Here is a 19,270-nt window from a genome sequence, read left to right as displayed (position 1 = left end):
GCTGTCCTGAGGAAGACGAGCTTGTGCCTCATCGAAATAAAATCTTCACTGTGGACTATATGTACTACAGACTTTGCTGCATACCCAGGCCCATTTTTTTTTATCTATTTTTGATGTGTGTAGTGTCAACCACTGGAAGTATTATGTAAAATAAAAAAAAAATAAAAATATTATCTATCTATCTATCTATCTATATCTATATACATACACATTTTTTTTATTATTATTATTATTATGTGCTCCCATCTGAACACATGCATGCATTGTCTTTTGGAGGTTTTATGGATATATAGATAGCTCTCTCTATGTTTGGATTATATTTTCCCTATTTAAAAAAAAAAAAAAGTTATATTTCTAGTTAGGAAAACATGAATTATTTCATATATTCTCTTTTTATATCCAGACAGTAGGTAGCACTACAGGTTCTCCTTTCACATATTTTCCGGGTTAGACCTAAGTCACTCGACTGACAGAAAAACCTGTGTACAGAGCTGAATAGCTCAAGGTAAATTTACCCCCAAATTCGTGAGAAGTGACTTATCCCCACTCTGTACAGAGGGGACCATATAGTTTCTCACACACTTTAAAACCTTCTTGAAGTATTCATTTCCTAATCGACTTTAGTCATATGACATATATTATACCAAAAAGAATAAAAGCACTCACCAGGCACTCCGACTTGATTCTCCACAAATCTGACATAATTTTGAGCATTGACGGGAAGCTCTTCCCATTTTCTGGCACTTGTGGTGTCGCTCTTCCAGCCTGGCATTACCTCATACTCTACTTCTACCTGCTGCAAAATTTCTTGATTTGCTAAAAAAAAAAAAAAAAAAAAAAAAAAAAAGTCACAAGCTTACATACTATAAAAGTAAATAAGGACTACTGAATAGCTGCAAGAAATGTCATCATATAGAATGGTGGTATGCAACATGTTCTCAACTCCTGACACCATACTGGATTACATTTCTTTCGATTTTCTTGCTCTGCGAGGTAGGCAAAGGGATTAACCGCTTTCCTGCTGCCCTATAGTAGAACTACCGCGGCAGGGCGGCGCAAAATCACATTTATATATATGCGATTTGTATTTTCGGGTAGGAGGCGCATGCATTCCGCCGTACCCGTGCTGCCATTGGCAGCTAGGGATGTCAATCACCGGGTCCCAGCCAGAGATTCCCTGCCTGGAATTCAGCGATCGTCGGGGAAAGCTGACAGGGGTGAGACCTGTGTGTAAACACCACAGGTCTTTCTCCAGACAGCAAGGACATGCTGCTTTGTATTGCTCTGCACAGAAGAGTAAAACGCACAAAGCACACAGTTAACCCTTTGTTCACCCCAAATGTTAACCCCTTCCTGCTCAGTGTCATTAGTACAGTGTTAGTGCTTTTTATTAGCACCGATCACTGTATTAGTGTCATTGGGATGTCAGTGGCAGTCAGTCAGTTCCCCCCAGTGTCAGAATGCCCGCCGCAGTCCAGCTATAAGTCGCTGATCGCTGCCATTACTAGTATAAAAAAATAATAATAATAATAAAAAAATTCCAGTATATATACACCGCCATTTGTAGACGCTATAAGTTTCACGTAAACCAATTAATTTACACATATTGGGATTTTTTTTTTTTTTAGCAAAGACGTAGCAGAATATATTTCATACAAAATTTGTAAATTTTTTTTTTTTTTTTTACTGGGTAGGTTTAATAGCAAAAAGCCAAAAATAATGTTTTTTTGGGGAGGTGTTTTTTAATCGTTGGTCTTTGTTTATAGTGCAAAAAATAAGAAAAAACACAGATGATCAAATACCACCAAAAGAAAGCTCTATTTGTATAAAAAAAAAAGTACATAAATTTCATGAATGTACAGCATTGCAAAAAATGGCCTGGTCAGGAAGGGAGGTAAATCCTCTGTGTTTAAGGTTGTGTAGAGTTTTTGGAGGTGTCCAGTATTACCATAAATTATCAGTATTCATAGTGACAATGAATCTAAAGACCGGCAGATGAGGACAGCTCTAGAGCGATACAGAACTCTGGTACGTATTTGACTTTATAATCACTGTAATGGGCAAATTTTCCAGCTTGTCCGAAGTGAATGAGCCCCTAATGAATTAGATAAAACATTTTCAGAAGCCACCTAGAGTAGAGATCGGGTTGGGGAGCATTTATTTGTAATGAAACATTCTGTAATGCACAAACCTGGGAAGTAAGGGATCCTTTTCCCATTGAGTTTGTAGGCTACACCAACTTTAATCTCATCCAAAGTGTCTAAAATGTCCAGTTTCGTTAGAGCCAAGCTGTAAGAGATCAGAGAACATATCCATAAGCGATTATCGTACAGTGATCGTCCTTAAATCCACAACACCACAAAAGACAGACTTTTATTCTGCGGGCACTTAGTGTGTTTATCTTGTAATGCACCCCCCAAACCCAGGGGCACACTCCCATGTAAGGGACTAGCTCTGGCCTACCGTTTTGTACCTCATCCACCTTACTATTGGTTCTATAAAGGGGACCATCACAGGAATGGGCCAATAGTAAAAGATATAAGGCAAGAGAAGAGGACCAAAACCAGGAACTGTTCATGATAGCGTACCCATGGTCTTTGGGGTCACAAAACTGCTTTACAGAAGATCCATGCTGAAATGCCTGCAATAAAAAAACTGTCAGTGTAACAAGTTTCCCAGGCCCACTGGCACACTTTAATATTGAAGATGAGTTTGTTGCACAGACTAGTCTAGAATAAAGTGTTCAGTCTGGAACAAATAGTGGGTTGGATCCCTGTAAGCCATTAGTCACCGATTAAAAATTATTTGCAAACCACTTTATGTGGAAGGATCACTTGATTCTATTTTAAGGATGTATCTACACAATAATCTGGCAGCTGTACAGATGACCATAAGTACTTAAAAGAATTATTATTATACAGGATTTCTATAACTCCAACAGTTTGTGCAGAGCTTTACAAAGGGAGACAGTACAATTGCAATACAGATGGAAGGAATAGGAGGGCCTCGCTCATGGAGCTTACAATCTAAGAATGATCTGCATGTCTCCACCCAATACCATGCTTTTATGTCTGTCTTTTTAAAACCCCAAATCAATGATTTGTGATTCCCAATAACCACCAATGACATATTTAACTTGTTTCATCCTTTAGGTCAGCTGAAATTAAAATGGTAATCCCATTTTGAAACCAAACTTCAGGGATATGATCCCAACGATATGAACAATTTGCATCTTCCTGAAGCTGAAGACACCAAGTTTACCTTGTAATGGGATATTGAAATTGAAAATTGCACACGTAAAAATCTGACTCCATTTTAAATCGCAGCTTTTTCAAAATAAAATACAAAAATAAATAAAAAGCCATAAAACGCAGGGTAAATCTATTCAATTTCTAATTTTTCTACATCTTCCAACAAACTCAAATTGGCAGCTGACAATGGGAATCCAGGGAGCTATTTACTAAAACTGGAAAGTGCGAAGTCTGGTGCAACTCTGCATAGAAACCAATCAGCTTTCAGGTCAAAGCTTAAAGTGTTACTAAACGCAGGTCTCTGCATTCACTATATCTGGTCTCCCACAAAATATGGAAATGCAATTTTAGTTATTTTACTGCAAAATATCTTCTCATCGGCAGTTAGAGCAGTCTTGTGACTTCTATCAGTGTACAGCAAAGCAATGGTTAAAACCTATAGGAGGCGTTTTCATTCTCCTATCACTGCCCTATGAGGCTGCATAACCCCTGACCCTCTGTCTGGACAGTGCTGATTGGTACTATACTGATCACATGCACTCTCTGAAGAAAAAGAAACACTCTCTAGCAGCACACATCAAACTGAGCATGTGCAGAGTGCCCCCATGTTCTATCAGCAGATGAAATGGGAAACATGGAAGAAGGGGAGGATCAGAGAAGACAGGATGAAACCGCCTTTTTACACAATGCAGAGGATTAGCCCCTTAAGTTCCACAGTGAGTATAACAAGTATGCTTTACTGCATATACAGACCGATTTTACTGTTGTGGGTTTACGAACACTTTAATTGAACAAGCTGATGATAGAAGCTATTTGGCCAACATGCACAGCTGTACCAGGATTCTGAGTGGTCCAGTTGTAGTAAATCTACCCCACAGAGGCAAAGTTGGAATATGACAGGAGTTGCTATTGGACAATGCAGACATACAGTCCCCCCCCACAAGCAGGCAATTTAATAAATGAGGGGGATCTGCACAAAATCTTGGTGCTTTGTAGAATTTTAGTGAAAAGCTGTGGACTTACGCAGTGAATCCATTGAACATATGAGCGTATTTTAAAATGACCAGGTCCAGCCAGCCACACCTTCTCTTTCTGCCTGTGGTCACTCCCCATTCATGACCTTTTGATTGCAGAAGATTGCCTATATCCTGCAAGAAATGAAAAGCTTCAGTTAAACATGAAATATTGCGCTTAAGTAACCCGCTCACCAAAGTACATTTAAGCAGGATGAACATATCAAGAAAAGTAGGCAAGAACTTTCTGAAGCTGTGTGGTACCAATGCATCGGCTTTATTTTACAGTAATCAGATCTGTGTAATACTAGTAATGTGAAATAAAAACACCCAAATTGGTTCGTTTTTTAAAAAAGGGGCAAATACTGTAGCTGCTGACTTTAAATAAAAGGACAATTACCTGACCAAGGATCCAACACTGTGCTCAACCGAACCACTTTTCTGGTCTCCTGGTCCCTAGTTCTGGCACGTTTACTGTGGGCAGCCAGCTATGATTCCTTGTGACTTCATGAGGCTGCCCACTGCATGCACGAGCCGCACCACTACATCTTGGAAACGGACCCACAATCTTTTGAGTAACGTGACGTTTCCAAAAGGTTGCAGGAGGGGGAAGGTTTAGGGTCTGATTAGAACTTCTGATGGATCACCGAGGTGATCCCGCTGGAAGTGAGAGTAGGGTTATCTCCCCGGGAAAATGCCACAAATAGAAAAGGGGGAATAAAGTGAAACCTCCCTTTATGGGTCTGGGTACCAGTCCTGTCCAAGAGCATATTCCACTCCACACATGCACTGATCCAACAAACCAGGGCTGCACACTCAATAGTGAAAATATGAATGGGATTCCAGCTTCAGTCCACTCGCTCATTTCACCCAGATAGGGCTTAATTGCAGTGGTGACCTCTACAATTAAGCCCTATACGGGTGAAACGCATCGGGGAACTGAACCAAACTTGGATTCCAGCTTAATCTCAGTTCTCTCCCATCAGTCATCTTTTTAAGGTGGATTCTTCCATCTGTTGCCCCAGTTTGTTGAATCAGATCTGTGGATCTGAGTCACCTCTAACATGTGCTGGGCTCCTATACTCTCTTTCATAGCAAACAATTTGCCCTCCCATGCCTCTGACATCATCAGGGCTCCAGCTGTTGTGTGGTGACAGGGTCACTTTAACCTGACAGAACAATCCATGCATTTCTCTTCTACATCTGACTGACTTGCTGGCTATATTCTATTGCTGATGGTAGAATCATCTTTAGAATAGCCCACAACGAGAGCCTGATATGTAGGCCTGTGTTTTCTTTACTGGAGTATTGGCTTCTTCCCGAGCTCAGTGCTCAAACCCTGCAATATGAGAAGGAAGTTTCACAACACAAAATCATGACAAAGGTGCACAACTTGTAATCTTGCTTGGCAGCTCCAGATTCTAGGTTCAAATATGACTTTGCAACTGCATGTTCTCCGCACGTTTGCCTGGTATTGCTCTGGTTTCCTTCCGCAACACTACCATCCCCTAGTGTGTATGATTTGAAAGAAGTATGGCCAAAGCAGTTTTGGCCATACTTCTCGTGTGGGTCACAGGACTGCACTTACTTGTGCTCTAAGAATCAGCTGACAGCCGGCTAAAGTCCACTGTTGGCTGAGATCACAAAGCCACTCCAGGCTCTGGAAGGATCATAACAATATCCGGACGCACCCAGATGCTTGATCAACAGCTGACTCAGCCTCAGCGCACTGCTGAGAACCTGAGCCAGCTGCTCACATCCCCTCCCCAGCCTGGCACTCCAGTGAGCTCTGGAGGGGCAGAGCAGAGAACAGTGACTGAGTCAGAGAGATGCTGCAGCATGGAGGAGAGTATGTGTGTTTGTTTAGAATCCCACAGTTCTCCTTCAAGTAGGGATGGCAAACTTAACCCCCATGTGGGACAGGGACCAATACAAATGGTTCTATTTGATCAGTAAATTTGTATATCATATATTGGTGCTGTACACTGTACATGGGAATAAGGCTGCAATGCCACACATGCTTCTAATGAATACAAGGGGTTATATAAAATTCAAACTAGAAAAATAAACAGTGGAAGTTGAGATTTCAGTGTGCCCTGGACAGTAGCAAAGCGGAGCTTAAGTCGTTGAATAATAAAAAAAAAAAAATTGGAAAATTTTTTTTTTTTTTTTAAATTGTACACCAACACATACGCAGCTCAAGCTCTCCTGGTTACATGCCCAATGCAAGCCATTGTGTGTGCATTTTTAATTCATTTTTAATAAAATCACTTCCATCTGCACTATCCAGTGTACAGGTCTGTTCTTTTCAAATGTTCAGTTATCTGGTATTGGGATTTGTACGGGGTTTGCAAAGATTAACAGTTGTATGACTAATTACCAGCAAAGCATGGTCTATGTGAAGATTCACCTGAGGCGTTTCACCATTCCTGGCCTGCCAATTAATGGAGCCCAAGACTCTAGACTCAGAAGACCAGGAGCAGGTAAAGCAGCGACAATGGTGTGATGTAATGTGGAATTTCTGGAGGAGGGAACTGTGTAGGGCAAGTATGCCATTATGTGTACATATGCTGTGCATAATTTCACACTATGGTATGGAAATCCCTTTCCACTTTATCTCCCCTTACAGTCCAAAGGTTTATCTGTTAGCTGGAAATGTGTTTTGGTCACACAGAGATGCAAGTCTTGCCAGAGAGGCCTGTAAAATAAAAATGGCCCAACTTCCCCAGTCCACACCCCAGCAATACTCACATTGATCTGCTCTGTAGGGAAGGCTCCAACTCCTACTCTAGTGGTGTAAGCCTTCACCACACCATAGACTTCTCCTATATTCTGAGGAGGGATTCCGAGTCCAGTGCACACACCTCCTACTGTACAATTGGAAGACGTCACATAGGGATACGTTCCTGCAGGTACAGAATGGTCATTTCACAATGATAAAAAAACTTGAGACATTAATCACTATGTAATATTACTAAGCAGAAAAAAAATACTGACTCAGCCAGGTACACACTTGGCCGAAAATCGAAATGGACGGTTTTTAAAAATTAATATATATTTTTTGGAGAAAAATACACTTTAATGTTCAAAAAACAAACAAAACAAAAAACATCACAATATATACCCCGATTTTTTGTAACATATGAAAGATTTTACAGTGAGTAAATAGATACCAAACATGTCACGCTTTTAAAATTGCGCACGATCGTGGAATGGTGTCAAACTATGGTACTGAAAAATCTCCATGAGTGACGCTTTAAAAATTTCTACAGGTTATCAGTGTAAAGTTACAGAGGAGGTCTAGTGTGAGAATTATTGCTCTAGCTCTGACGTTCGTGGCAATACCTCACATGTTTGGTTTGAACACAGTTTACATATGTGGGCGTGGCCTATGTATGCATTCACCACTACATGCGAGCAAGGGGGGACAGGGGCACTTTAAACTTTTTATTATTTCAAAATTTGACACTGTCCCTTAAAAAAAAGAAAAAAAAAAGTAATCACTGTTATTCCGATCACAAGGAATACATGCATCCTTTGTGATAGAAAAGCAGTGACAGGGCCTCTTTATGGAGATATGGGGTCAACAAGACCCCACATCTCTCCTCTGCAATGTAAAGCATTAGATAAAGAAAAGCATTGATCTAGTGCTGGGGGGGAAAGGCCTTTTTTACAAGGCGCCGGAACTGGAAGTGACATCAGTCTGGTCCTCCAAAGGCAGCCAGCGCCGGGATAGTTCGGTAGTTTCTCAGGTAAGGCAGCATCAGCGAGGGGGCAGGGTTATTTTCTGCACCTGTATTGGTGCTTATTTTCATATCGGCCAACAGACAATAGGGGTGTTTTCGGCCAAAACGTTTCCACCACCAAAATATTGGTGCACCCCTACATGGGGGTTTATCAAGTGACCAAGTGTAGATGGAGAAGAGAAGGGGTCCAAGGATAGAACCTTGAGGGACCCCTACATAAAGAGGCAGTGGAGAGGAGGAGCCAGAGTTATAGGTAACGCTGATGGAGCGCTGCGATAGGTAGGATGAGAACCAGGAGAGAGCAGAGTCTCGGAGGCCAAGAGTGTGGAGTTTTTTGAGGAGGAGGAGGAGATGGTCAACAGTATCAAAAGCCGCAGAGAGGTCAAGTAGTAAGAGTACGGAGTAGTGGCCATTGGTTTTAGCAGTTATTAGATTAGTGAGTTTTAGTAGGGCAGTTTCAGTGGAGTGTAGAGGGCGAAAGCCAGACTGTAAAGGGTCAAGAAGGTTGTTGTCGGTGAGGTGGGAGCTCAGGCGATTGTAGACTAAGTGTTCTAAGAGTTTAGAGGTAAATGGCAGCAGGGAGATGGGTCTTAAGTTGTTCAGGTTGGTGGGGTCCAGGGAGGGCTTTTTAAGTATGGGAGTGATGTGTGCATGCTTTAGAGGGGAGGGGAAGGCACCATTAGAGAGGGAGAGATGGAAGATGTGAATGAGGGAGAATAGGACAGAAGAAGAGGGTGACCGTAGTAGTTGAGAGGGGACAGGATCCAGGGGGCAGGTAGTGAGACGGCCTTCTGAGAAAACCTTAGTGACCTCTTCGGTAGTAGCGAGGTCAAAAGAGGAAAGTGTTGAGGGAGGTTTAGTATAAGGCATGCTAAGTGGGATGGATGTCTGTGCAGAGGAGATGCCCCTATGAATTACATCAATCTTGTTTTTGAAATAATTGCCAATCTCGTAAGCAGTAAGGTACGGGGTGGAGGTGGAGAAAGAGAGAAGTAAAGAAGAGACAACGAGGACTGGATGACAAGCTGTTGATGAGAGTGACAAAGTAGGCTTGTTTGGCAGCATGGAGGGAGGAATTGTATGTTAGGAAAGCAGATTTATATCGGGTGAATACTTGGTGGGATTTGGTTTTATGCCACAAATCGCTCCAGTGCACAAATATGTCTCGTATGATTTCTGATGTCAGTCTGCCACGGTGGTAATGGTCGGGGCCTGATGCTTCGTGTAATTAGAGGAGCAAGTGAGTCTAGTGTGGAAGAAAGCGAACTGTTGCAGACAGCAGTGGCCAGGTGAGGGCAGGACAGGGGAGAGATTCTGTCATAGAGGCGGTCAGTTGCAGAGTGTTAAAGAAGTTGAAGTTGTGAAGGTTTCTGTGGGTAGTTGTTTGCTGCTTGGAGGGATAGGTGTTTGAAGACGAGGACACTGAACGTGATGAGATTGTAATCAGAGAGAGGAAGGGGGTGTTTGTGAGGTTGTAGGGAGTGCAAAGATGGGAGAAAGCAAGGTCTAATGTATTCCCATCAGAGTGAGTGGAGGACTGTATACATTGTGTTAAGGCAAAAGATGAGGTTAGGTTGAAGAGTTGGGATGTAGCCGGGTTGTTCACATTAATGGAGATGTAAAAATCCCCAAGAATGAGAATGTGCATTTCAGAGGAAAGTAGGGTAGCCAAGCAGAAAAGTCATCAAGGAAGCGCGACACAAGTCCAGTAGGCCGAGAGACATGCAACTATATTGTCTGTAGCCACTGTTACCAGAAATGAGCTGTGATAATAGCTATGGGAGAGGAACTAGATGCTACCATCTACTTCCCTAATGTTTTCCCGCCTTGAAACCACAACTTGTTATTTTTTTGCTTAAGACTACAGTTCTGCTTTTAGATTTTAAACACCAGAAGCAGTTTTAGATCTTTCATTTCAGACAAAGCTGATTGAATTGGCATTCGCTGACACACATAAAATAAGTCATTTGCCAGAACTAACCAAAGTCAATGTCAAGTAATGCAGCATTTGCTCCTTCTACTAAAATCTTTTTCGGAGGACCATGAAGGGCTTCATACATGAAGTATACTCCATCTTTCACCATGGGGCGGATTTTTTCAGCGTACATCTATAACACCACAAAAGTATAATTGTTATTTGGAATAATCAGTCACAATACTTTTTGTAAAATGTTCTGGAATAAAAACTCAGCAACAACTTCTGCTGTGCCAAATGGACAAGGCTATATGAGTGACGCTTAATTCCTTGAAACAGGATTCAAAGAATCTAAAGCAGCTAAAGCAAATACTTCTCAGTTGTTACCAAAACAAGAAATTAAGGGGGAATCTTCCATTGCAGAAACTATGCTAAAATTACTAAAGAACAAATACTTTTATTATGTTTTCAAAATATATACAGTACATACATATACTGGTGGGTAACAGAAGAAAAACCCACCTATTTTATACCTAAAGCCAAATCCCCCTCTCTGACCTTGGAGAAATGTTTGGCTTCAGATATAATTTAAGAGGTGTCTTTTGTTACCCGCCAACTTTTTTTTTTTTAACACACACACACACACACAATATATATTTAAAAACAATTTAAGCTTAAGTAGGCTAAAATTGCATTGTATATGTTTTAAAGTGTTAATAAACCCACAACAGTAAAATCTGTCTGTATATGCAGTAAAGCATCCTTGTTATACTCATTGTGGAACCTAAGGGGTTAACCCTCCGCATTGTGTAAAACGGCTGTTTGATCCTGACTTCTCTGATCCTCCCATTCTTCCACAGCCCCCAATCCATCTGCTGGTGGTATAGAGCCCTAGGAGGCACTCTGTACATGTTGGTGCATATTGCTAGTTTTTTTTTTTGGGGGGGGTACGTTATCTGCACAGGGCAATCAGCACTGTCCAGACAGAGGTTCAGGGGTTATGCATCCTCATAGCACAGTCAGAGGAGAATGAGGACTCCTCCTACAAGCTTTAACCAGTGCTCTGTTGGACACTGATAGAAGTCACAAGACTGCTATATACAGCTGATGAGAAAAGGTATTTAACAATTTATATTTACTCAAATAATTGCATTTCCATGTGTGTACTGTGGAAGACCAGATATAGTGAATGCAGGGTCCTGGGTATAGCAACACTTTAAGCAGCAAATTAAAATACATTTTTTATTACAATAGGGTTTGATTTCTTGCCTAGCCAGTATAGCGTCTAAATGTTTATAGAGAAGGAACATTCAGCAATACGGATTTGTTTACTTTGCATTTTCAGTCATCTTTTCTGCTAGATGACAGATCTGATGGAATCCCGCTAAACCTGACCTCAAGGCAAACTGCTAAACATACAGTTAAAATACATAGGCGGGAAATGTCTTCACGGTCAAAGGCTTTGTATTTCTATGCAGCACATTGTGCAATTTTCTATAATCAGGTCAGGCTCTCTTTGTAGACTACAGCTGAGCTATACAGCTTAGTAGAGGACCCAATATATGACTAGATATTCAAGGACGAAACCCATAATGCCTCATGCACATGGGCCACCAGCGTTATGCGGCAAAGTTTGATTGGCTCACAGTACTACTCCTCTAGTCTGTGTGGTGGTAGAGGTAGCTCACATCAGCACAGATTCTGATACTTTCATCAGCTGTATGTAAAAAGCACAAATAAAAAAAAAAAAAAAAAAAAAAAAAAAAAAAGGTACCCATAGCTGAATTATGCATTTTTATATCTGCCTCAATTGGTTAGCACTTTAACCTAGCAGCACTAGGATCGTTAGTTCGAATCCCAACCACGGCACTACCTGATAGGGATTTGCATGTTCTTCCTGTACCTCTTTGTAGTGTGAGGAAACCTAAAGACATGCTAGCAGGTTAATCTGCCCAAGTATGTGTATGTATGAATGCAAGTTAGGGACCTTAGATTGTTAGCTCCTTGAGGGTTAGGGACTGATGTGAATGTACAAAGTAAAGTGCTGCGTAAAATTGACGGCGCTATACAAGTACCTGTTTTAAATGTGACAGAAATGTGGCACATTAGAACTTCAGCTGTGTTCCAGCGGTGGAGATTCAGCCTCTATATTGGTCCAAGTTTTCAGTTGTCACCAAAACAGGACTAGAGAGGAACCCTTCCAATGTGGACACCTGTGGTGGCAACTACAGTATGCCAGGATTTAACTCAATTTAACCGGTTGCCCTCCGCCCTAAAGGAGACTTATTGCTACAGGGTGGCAGGGCTGTGTAAAATCACGTATATATACACACGTGATTTGCATTTCTGGGTAGGGGGCATGCGCACCACCCTAACTGCGCTGCTATTGGTGGCTAGAGATGTCAATCACCGGGTCCCAGCTGGAACTCCTTGATAGTCTGGGAGAGCTGACAGGGGAGAGACCTGTGTGTAAACACAGGTTTCTCTCCCATCAGCATGGACATGCTGTTTTGTATCTCTCTGCACAGCATGTCTCACTAGTAAAAACACAGCACACATCAAAACACACTGTTAACCCTTTGATCGCCCCAGATGTTAACCTCTTCCTGCCCAGTGTCATTAGTACATTATTGTGTAAAAAATAAAATGCACAGGCGATCAAATACCACCAATAGAAAGCTCTATATGTGGAATTTTTTTTTACAATTTTCCTTTATGTGCAGTGTTGCATGACCACGCAATTGTCAGGTAAAATAACAGCGCCATATCGCAAAAAATGGCCTGGTCAGGAAATCCTCTGGAGGGCAAGAGAGGTGATCTCTCTTTCTACCGTAGGGAGGGAATTAAAAACGAACCTCAATGAGACATGGGGCTACAAAATGAGAGGCAGATAAATATTTAAAGTGGAGGAATGTGAAATAAAAAATTTTACCTGTTCGCAATTTTTTATAATGCAGAGGAGGCATCTTATCTCTCTTCTGCATTACAGTTCCTTACCTGCCTGTCAGCCCCTGTACACCGAGATGCGCACATGCAGCTCAGTGTACAATTTTGGCAGTGCCAAGATGAATGAACTCTATTGCATGTGCTGGTGTGACATCATTTCGGCCCATTTTGGTCCCCGGAAGCTGACCAACTGAAGATCACACCGGTTGGCACATTACATCACTGGATAGAAGGTATAGTGAGTATTTGTAGACAGTGGGCCTCGGTATAAAAAAAAAAAAAAAAAAAAAAAAAAAAAAAAAAAACTGAAGCTGACGGTACCTTTTTTCAGCTACATATAAAATGTTCAAATCGAAATTCAGCCAGTCCCGCTGGGGAGAAGTGTTCTGCTATGTGGGTGATATGGAGGTGCAAAGCAGTGAAGGACACTAAGTTGTTTGACTATAAATGACTAAAGAGCCATAAGGTATAGGTGTAGCAAAGAATGAAAAGTAAATGCTTGTTTTCTACACTGCAGTGGTAACAGGATATCATAACTCTACAGGCAATAAAGACTACTTTTTCAGGTTTTGTTTTTTTGTTACAGTTAAGCTGCGCTGTTCACAGCACATTATTCAGAATATATTTCACTTTTCTATGACATTACCTTTAGTTTCTTTAGCTGGCCTTCCACATCTATCTCCAGATTTGGAAACATTGATTGATGCTGCTGAGCCAGGTTCTTAAACCTGCAAAAAAGCAAGAAATGATAAACAAATCTGTTCTTACCCACGTCAACGTGCTAAACAGCAGATCTATAGGCCAAGACAAAGACTCAGAATGCTCCTATCCATTTTTCAGTGCTTCTTGGAGCCAGATAACAGCTTAGCCACTTCAGGATATGGAACATGACAGATATGACCTAAAACGTTTTTAAGATGCATCTCTTACATTCAGCTGCCCTCTTCCTGCCACTTTAACTGGCTGTTAAAAGGACAGCTGCTGCTGTATAAAATACGCAAGTGTCATTAAGTAAATACAGTATAGCAATGTATTCGTACATTGCATGCCTTCTCACCTCCTCTAACATTTGGCACTTATTTTTTTGGGCAGAAGTTAACCAACACCAAGCCCCCCAAAGACCTCACAGCTGGTTTCCCTCTCCAGCGCCTGGACCCTAAGCCCATAGAAGAATCGGCTCAGGTGAGGACATCGCTGGATCCCTGGACAGGTAAGTGTCCATATATTAAAAGCCAGCAGCTACAGTATTTGTAGCTGCTGACTTAATTTTTTTTTTTTTTAAAGCTTACATGCCACTTTTTTCTATTGTCCCCACTGGAAGATTTTAACGGACTTTAAAAAGGTTCACTTTACCATGGCTTTCTGGTTTTGCTTATACACCAATTAAAATTTTAATTATTAACTGCACTTAAATCAGAAGCCCAGATGGGGAAGTAGTTGTATGTAACTGTACTATAAAGGGTCTTATTTATAATATAAGAGGCATATGTTAGGGGTTTATTTATGTTGCTTAGTATTGACAAACATTTGTAGAACAAGCCAATGGAACAGAAACCAAGATTAAAGTTCCAGCAGAAATCTACCACCTATGTACAGTATATGTCAAATAACCAACCTAGATGAAAACTCATCAAAGTTTGAAAGAAGGTCACACACACGAAGACCGGTACGTGCCGCTTTGGAGGAGTAAGTTGGTCCAATTCCTTTCTTCGTAGTGCCAATGCTGAGAACAGAAATGAACAGAGTGAGTGAGAGAATACTAGAATACAGTTATGAAGCCACATTTACTGGGAAACTTCATTCTTTTTAAAGTCCAACTCCAGCTAAAGCCCAACAAGTCTTAAAATGCTCTCCCCCCCCCCCTTCTACCACCTATACTAACCTGTGTAACAAAGTAGTTTATGCTTACCTATTTTCCGCCCACTCCAGACATGTGATCCAGCTCCCCTGTGTCAGCCAGTGACAGCTGCAGGGGAGAGGTTGGAGTGCCAACAATGGCTGCACCATGGGAGCCTAAGCCGCTGGCTGACACGGGATCACGTGGACTGAAAATAGAGAAATATATACTTTTTTTTTTTATTTACACAGGATAGGTAATATAGATGTTAGGTGGGTGCAGGGGACAGTTTTAATTAATTAGGACAGTTAGGCTTTGGCTAGAATTCTCCTTTAATGTTTGAAACAAACGAACTAAATTACATTACAAAAACAATGGCAGAACAAACATCTAGTCCAAGTGGTTTTTTGCCAAGTGCATATTTACAGAATTCTACGCACGCCTCAGCATAGAATTTAACAATGAAAAAAACAAGCTAGTATGAAGGACACTGTGGATCTTCTCATTCACCCAGTCCATGTCCAGGTAGCACAACTTGGCTCTGTGTATTGGATGCATGTTTGGTAGAGCCCTAAAGGAAAGGCTAAAGCAGGCTGTGACCATTACATTAAAAAAAAAAAAAAAAAAAAAAAAAGGACTGATTCTATGCATGAAGGTAAAAAACCTGGGTGCAGCTCCCACTCAGTCCCCTCTAATACTTACCTTAGCCCAATCCAGCAATGTGTATGAGAGCTGGGTCTCTCCCTCCATATTGGCTCACAAGCAGCAGGAGCCATTGTCTACTGCTGCTGTCAATCACAGCCAAATAGTCAATGAGGAAAGCGCAGGGGGCGTGGATGTGTGTGAACGTACAATTCATTCACAGGAGCATGGCTCAGGAGTGAATGTGCTTGAGTACCCCATAGCAGGAGGCTTGCTATTGGGGAAACTTGGCAGGGGGCTAATGAGGAGAGTGCAGGGGGCGGGGACGAGCTGTCCCGTGTGTGAATGGACAATGTCTATGCACAAGAGTGGCTCGGGAGTGAGCCTGCTCAAGCGCCCCATATCAAGATACCTGCTATTGGGGGAACTTTGCAGGGGAGGAGCCAGGAACACCAGCGGGGGGACCCTAAAAAAAAAAATTGACTTTTAGATTCACTTTAACATGTGTTAGATGACCTGCTTTAAACAGGAAAGGCGAAGGCATGAGATTGGAGATTCCCTACATAGGGCTCAAGGTGTAATATACAATAAGAGGATTGCAATGGCTCAGGTCTAGACTGCTTTGGCATATTGCAAGGTATCCACTGAAAAATGAATGATTAAGAGCAACACACCAAAAGATCTCAGCTTCTAAGGTATTTATACTAAAACAAGCCAATGCCTTTCTAAGCCAGGCTATTGTTCATCAGAGTTAAAAAGACCCAGAGAGCTTCACTTCACATACCAATAGCTCTTTGTATTGGTCAGAGGGATCCTTCCCCTAAGACAAGTTGACAATTGTATGGCCAGCTTCAGAAGGTTCCTAAATCCTGTTACTATCGAGTTCTAGCTCGCTGCCCATTTACCGCTATATCTTTGTACTACTGATTTAGGCGGCCCTGTCACCTGTACATTGCACTTGTTCCTTGTCTGAGCAAATATCATATACTGCCTTGTACATTACATGAAATTACAATTTTATTGTATCTGTTGTATACCATTAGATAAAAAAAAAAAAAAAAAAAAAAAAAGATCTTTGAAAGAACCAGAATATTCAATTATAAAACTTGGATACAAATAGCTCAAACTCAATATATGGTTAAAAGTACGGGTACAAATTTAAAAATATAAAAAGTGAACAATCAGATAAGAAACAACCTTAAACTAGCTGGACTCTGGATTGAACCAAAGCAATAAAGAGCTTGGGAAAGGATTGTGCCTAGTGGTTTAGTAAACATTGTAATCAAGCGAAAGATTATTCTCAAACCATAAAAATCTTTCATATGATCAGAATATCTTATGTTCACCTAGTAGTGGACTTTTTACCCCATTGTTCCCTGTTATAATAATAAATATATATAACAATAAATCAGCTTTTTTTTTTTTTTTTTTTTTAAAGAGTTGCTCTTTATGTTAACTAAAATCAGCTTCTAATTGGGATGGAGTTGAATGCTCATTTGAGCATCTCCCTATAAATTTAGATCAGCTCATGGGGGAGATCTCTGATGGGGGGCACAGTCTCTGATGGGGTGCTGCTTCAGATTGAGTGCGGCTTTGAACGAGTGCATAGAAGAAGCAGTTAAACGCAGCAGTTGAACTAAAGCAGAAGAACTCAAGCAGCAGGAAGACACAACAACAGCAAGAAGCTCTACTGCATGCTGGAAGACTGCAAGCAAACACCCTGGGAAACCTCTTACATGCCTGAGTCCCACTCTGTGTACCTTTATATAATACACCCCTCTTCTCCTTATCATATTACTACCCTCTGTTCCCAAATCTCATTTCTTTACCCCTCTGCTCCACCTCACAACCTGTACATCTCCCCCTCACTGCTATCATCTCCCTACTACTGCTCTCTTCACCTCCCCAAAATGTCTCTTCCACTCCTTCTCATTTTCCTCTCCTCCGTTCCCAAAATCCATTCACTATATCCCTCTGCCCCTCCCAAACATTTGTATATCGTGTCCTCACTGCTTCCCTCACCCCTCTATGGCACCCACCACCTCCTCCTATTACTCCGCTCTCCCACTGACCCCAACACCTCCACTAGGAGTTTCTCACGCTCCTGCACATCCCGCTCCCATGCCACCTTTCTCACCCTTCTCCTCCTCCTAGCCGCGGGGGACATCTCCCCGAATCCTGGCCCTCCACCTCCCTCACCCGCTCAACACCCTCCCACCTCCACGTCCTACTGCAACCCCCACAACTTAGTATCTGTCCCCCTGCTCCCTAAAATCTCCCCCCCCATTTTCATGTGCACTCCTGAACGCCCGTTCGGTGTGCAACAAGCTTACCGCCATCCACGACCTCTTTGTTTCCCGCTCCCTCAACCTCCTAGCGATCACGGAAACCTGGATCCAGCCCACTGATTCTACCTCCCCTGCTGCACTCTCCTACGGAGGTCTCACCTGGACCCACTCACCCAGGCCTAACGGTCGTAAAGGTGGTGGGGTTGGTCTGCTCCTGTCACCGCAGAGCACCTTCCGAGTCCTCCCAAACCCCCCCTCCCTATCCTTCTCCTCCTTCGAGGCCCACTGCCTCCGACTATTCTCCCCAACCCCCCTGAAGATTGCTGTGATATACCGGCCTCCTGGATCCATACCCCGCTTCCTGGATGACTTCTCCTCCTGGCTACCCTTCTTCCTCTCCTCTGAGCTACCCACCATAATTCTTGGGGATTTCAACATCCCTGTCAACCTCGACAACCCGGACACAGCCCGTCTCCTCCACCTAACCTCCTCCTTTGCACTTGCACAGTGCATACAATCCACCACCCACTCCGACGGAAATATCCTGGACCTTGTCTTCTCCAACCGCTGCGCTCCCCACAACCTCACTAACACCCCCTTCCCTCTCTCTGACCACAACCTGATCACCTTCTCTATCTCCTCGTCCTCCAATGCCTACCCCTCCAAGTGTCACACTACTACAAGCCGTAACCTCCGCAACCTTAACCCTGCCTCTCTCCACTCTGCAGCTGATCAACTCCACGACCGCATCCTCCCCCTGTCCTGCCCCGACTTGGCTATGACCGCCTACAACAATGCGCTCTCAACAGCCCTCGACTCACTAGCGCCTTTAACCACACGCAACATCAGACCCCGACCGCTCCAGCCCTGGCAGACTGATCACACCAAAACCCTCAAACGACAAAGTCGTGCCCTGGAGCGACTATGGCGCAAAACCAAATCCCAACAAGCCTTCATCCGCTACAAATCTGCCTTCCACACCTACACCTCCTCCCTCCATGCTGCCAAACAGGCCTACTTCTTGACCCTCATCAAGGCCCTCTCCTCCAATCCTCGCCGACTCTTCTCTGCCTTCAACTCTCTACTCTCTCCACCCCCACCTCCACCCAGCACCTCACTCACTGCCCTTGAGATTGCCAATCACTTCAAAAACAAAATTGACACAATTCGCAAGGACATTGCCGCAACTCACACACCCTCTCAACCCGTCCCCTCTCACACAGCTACCCCCTTATCCCCCCTCCCCCTCGACATAACCCGCAGGGACTTCGTCGCTGCTCAAACTCTCTCCAACCCCCTTCACCCTCACTCAGCTACCCCCTCATCACCCCTCTCCCACAGCCCCACCACTGCTCTGACCTCCTCTTCCACCCCACCCTACATTCCTCATACTGAAGCTCCCCCAACACTCCACACCTTTGACCTTACTACCATCGAGGAAGTCTCCAAGATCCTCTCTGATGCCCGCCTCACCACCTGCCCCCTCGACCCTATCCCCTCACAACTCCTACGACCTTCCTCCTCCTCCATCCTACGCTCCCTCACCCACATCTTCAATCTCTCCCTCTCCTCAGGCACTTTCCCCTCCCCTCTGAAACATGCACACATCACCCCCATACTTAAAAAGCCCTC

General features: G+C 42.9%; 1 protein-coding gene and 1 long non-coding RNA gene across 3 annotated transcripts in view; one reads left to right on the top strand and one right to left on the bottom strand.

Annotated features, from left to right (window-relative positions):
- LOC149459982 (uncharacterized) overlaps positions 1-6,549 on the top strand; it is a 33,850-nt gene extending 27,301 nt beyond the window's left edge. For both annotated transcript variants that reach the window (XR_016313170.1, XR_016313169.1), the window contains one exon: positions 3,153-6,549. This is a non-coding gene — a long non-coding RNA (uncharacterized LOC149459982). The remainder of the gene's footprint in view (positions 1-3,152) is intronic.
- Positions 1-19,270, bottom strand: part of ADSS1 (adenylosuccinate synthase 1) — a 56,327-nt gene that overhangs the window by 842 nt on the left and 36,215 nt on the right. Inside the window, exons 6-12 of the mRNA XM_089680295.1 lie at positions 14,487-14,594; positions 13,518-13,599; positions 9,992-10,118; positions 7,016-7,170; positions 4,275-4,399; positions 2,192-2,289; positions 667-816 (exon numbers count right to left, since the gene is read on the bottom strand). Coding sequence (XP_089536421.1) covers positions 667-816; positions 2,192-2,289; positions 4,275-4,399; positions 7,016-7,170; positions 9,992-10,118; positions 13,518-13,599; positions 14,487-14,594 — 845 coding nt within the window. The remainder of the gene's footprint in view (positions 1-666; positions 817-2,191; positions 2,290-4,274; positions 4,400-7,015; positions 7,171-9,991; positions 10,119-13,517; positions 13,600-14,486; positions 14,595-19,270) is intronic.

This window comes from Staurois parvus, unplaced genomic scaffold, assembly GCF_062004578.1.
Source record: "Staurois parvus isolate SC_StPar_1 unplaced genomic scaffold, SC_StPar_1.0 ptg000239l, whole genome shotgun sequence".
Lineage (NCBI taxonomy): Eukaryota > Metazoa > Chordata > Amphibia > Anura > Ranidae > Staurois > Staurois parvus.
This window is presented reverse-complemented; position numbering and strand designations above follow the sequence as displayed.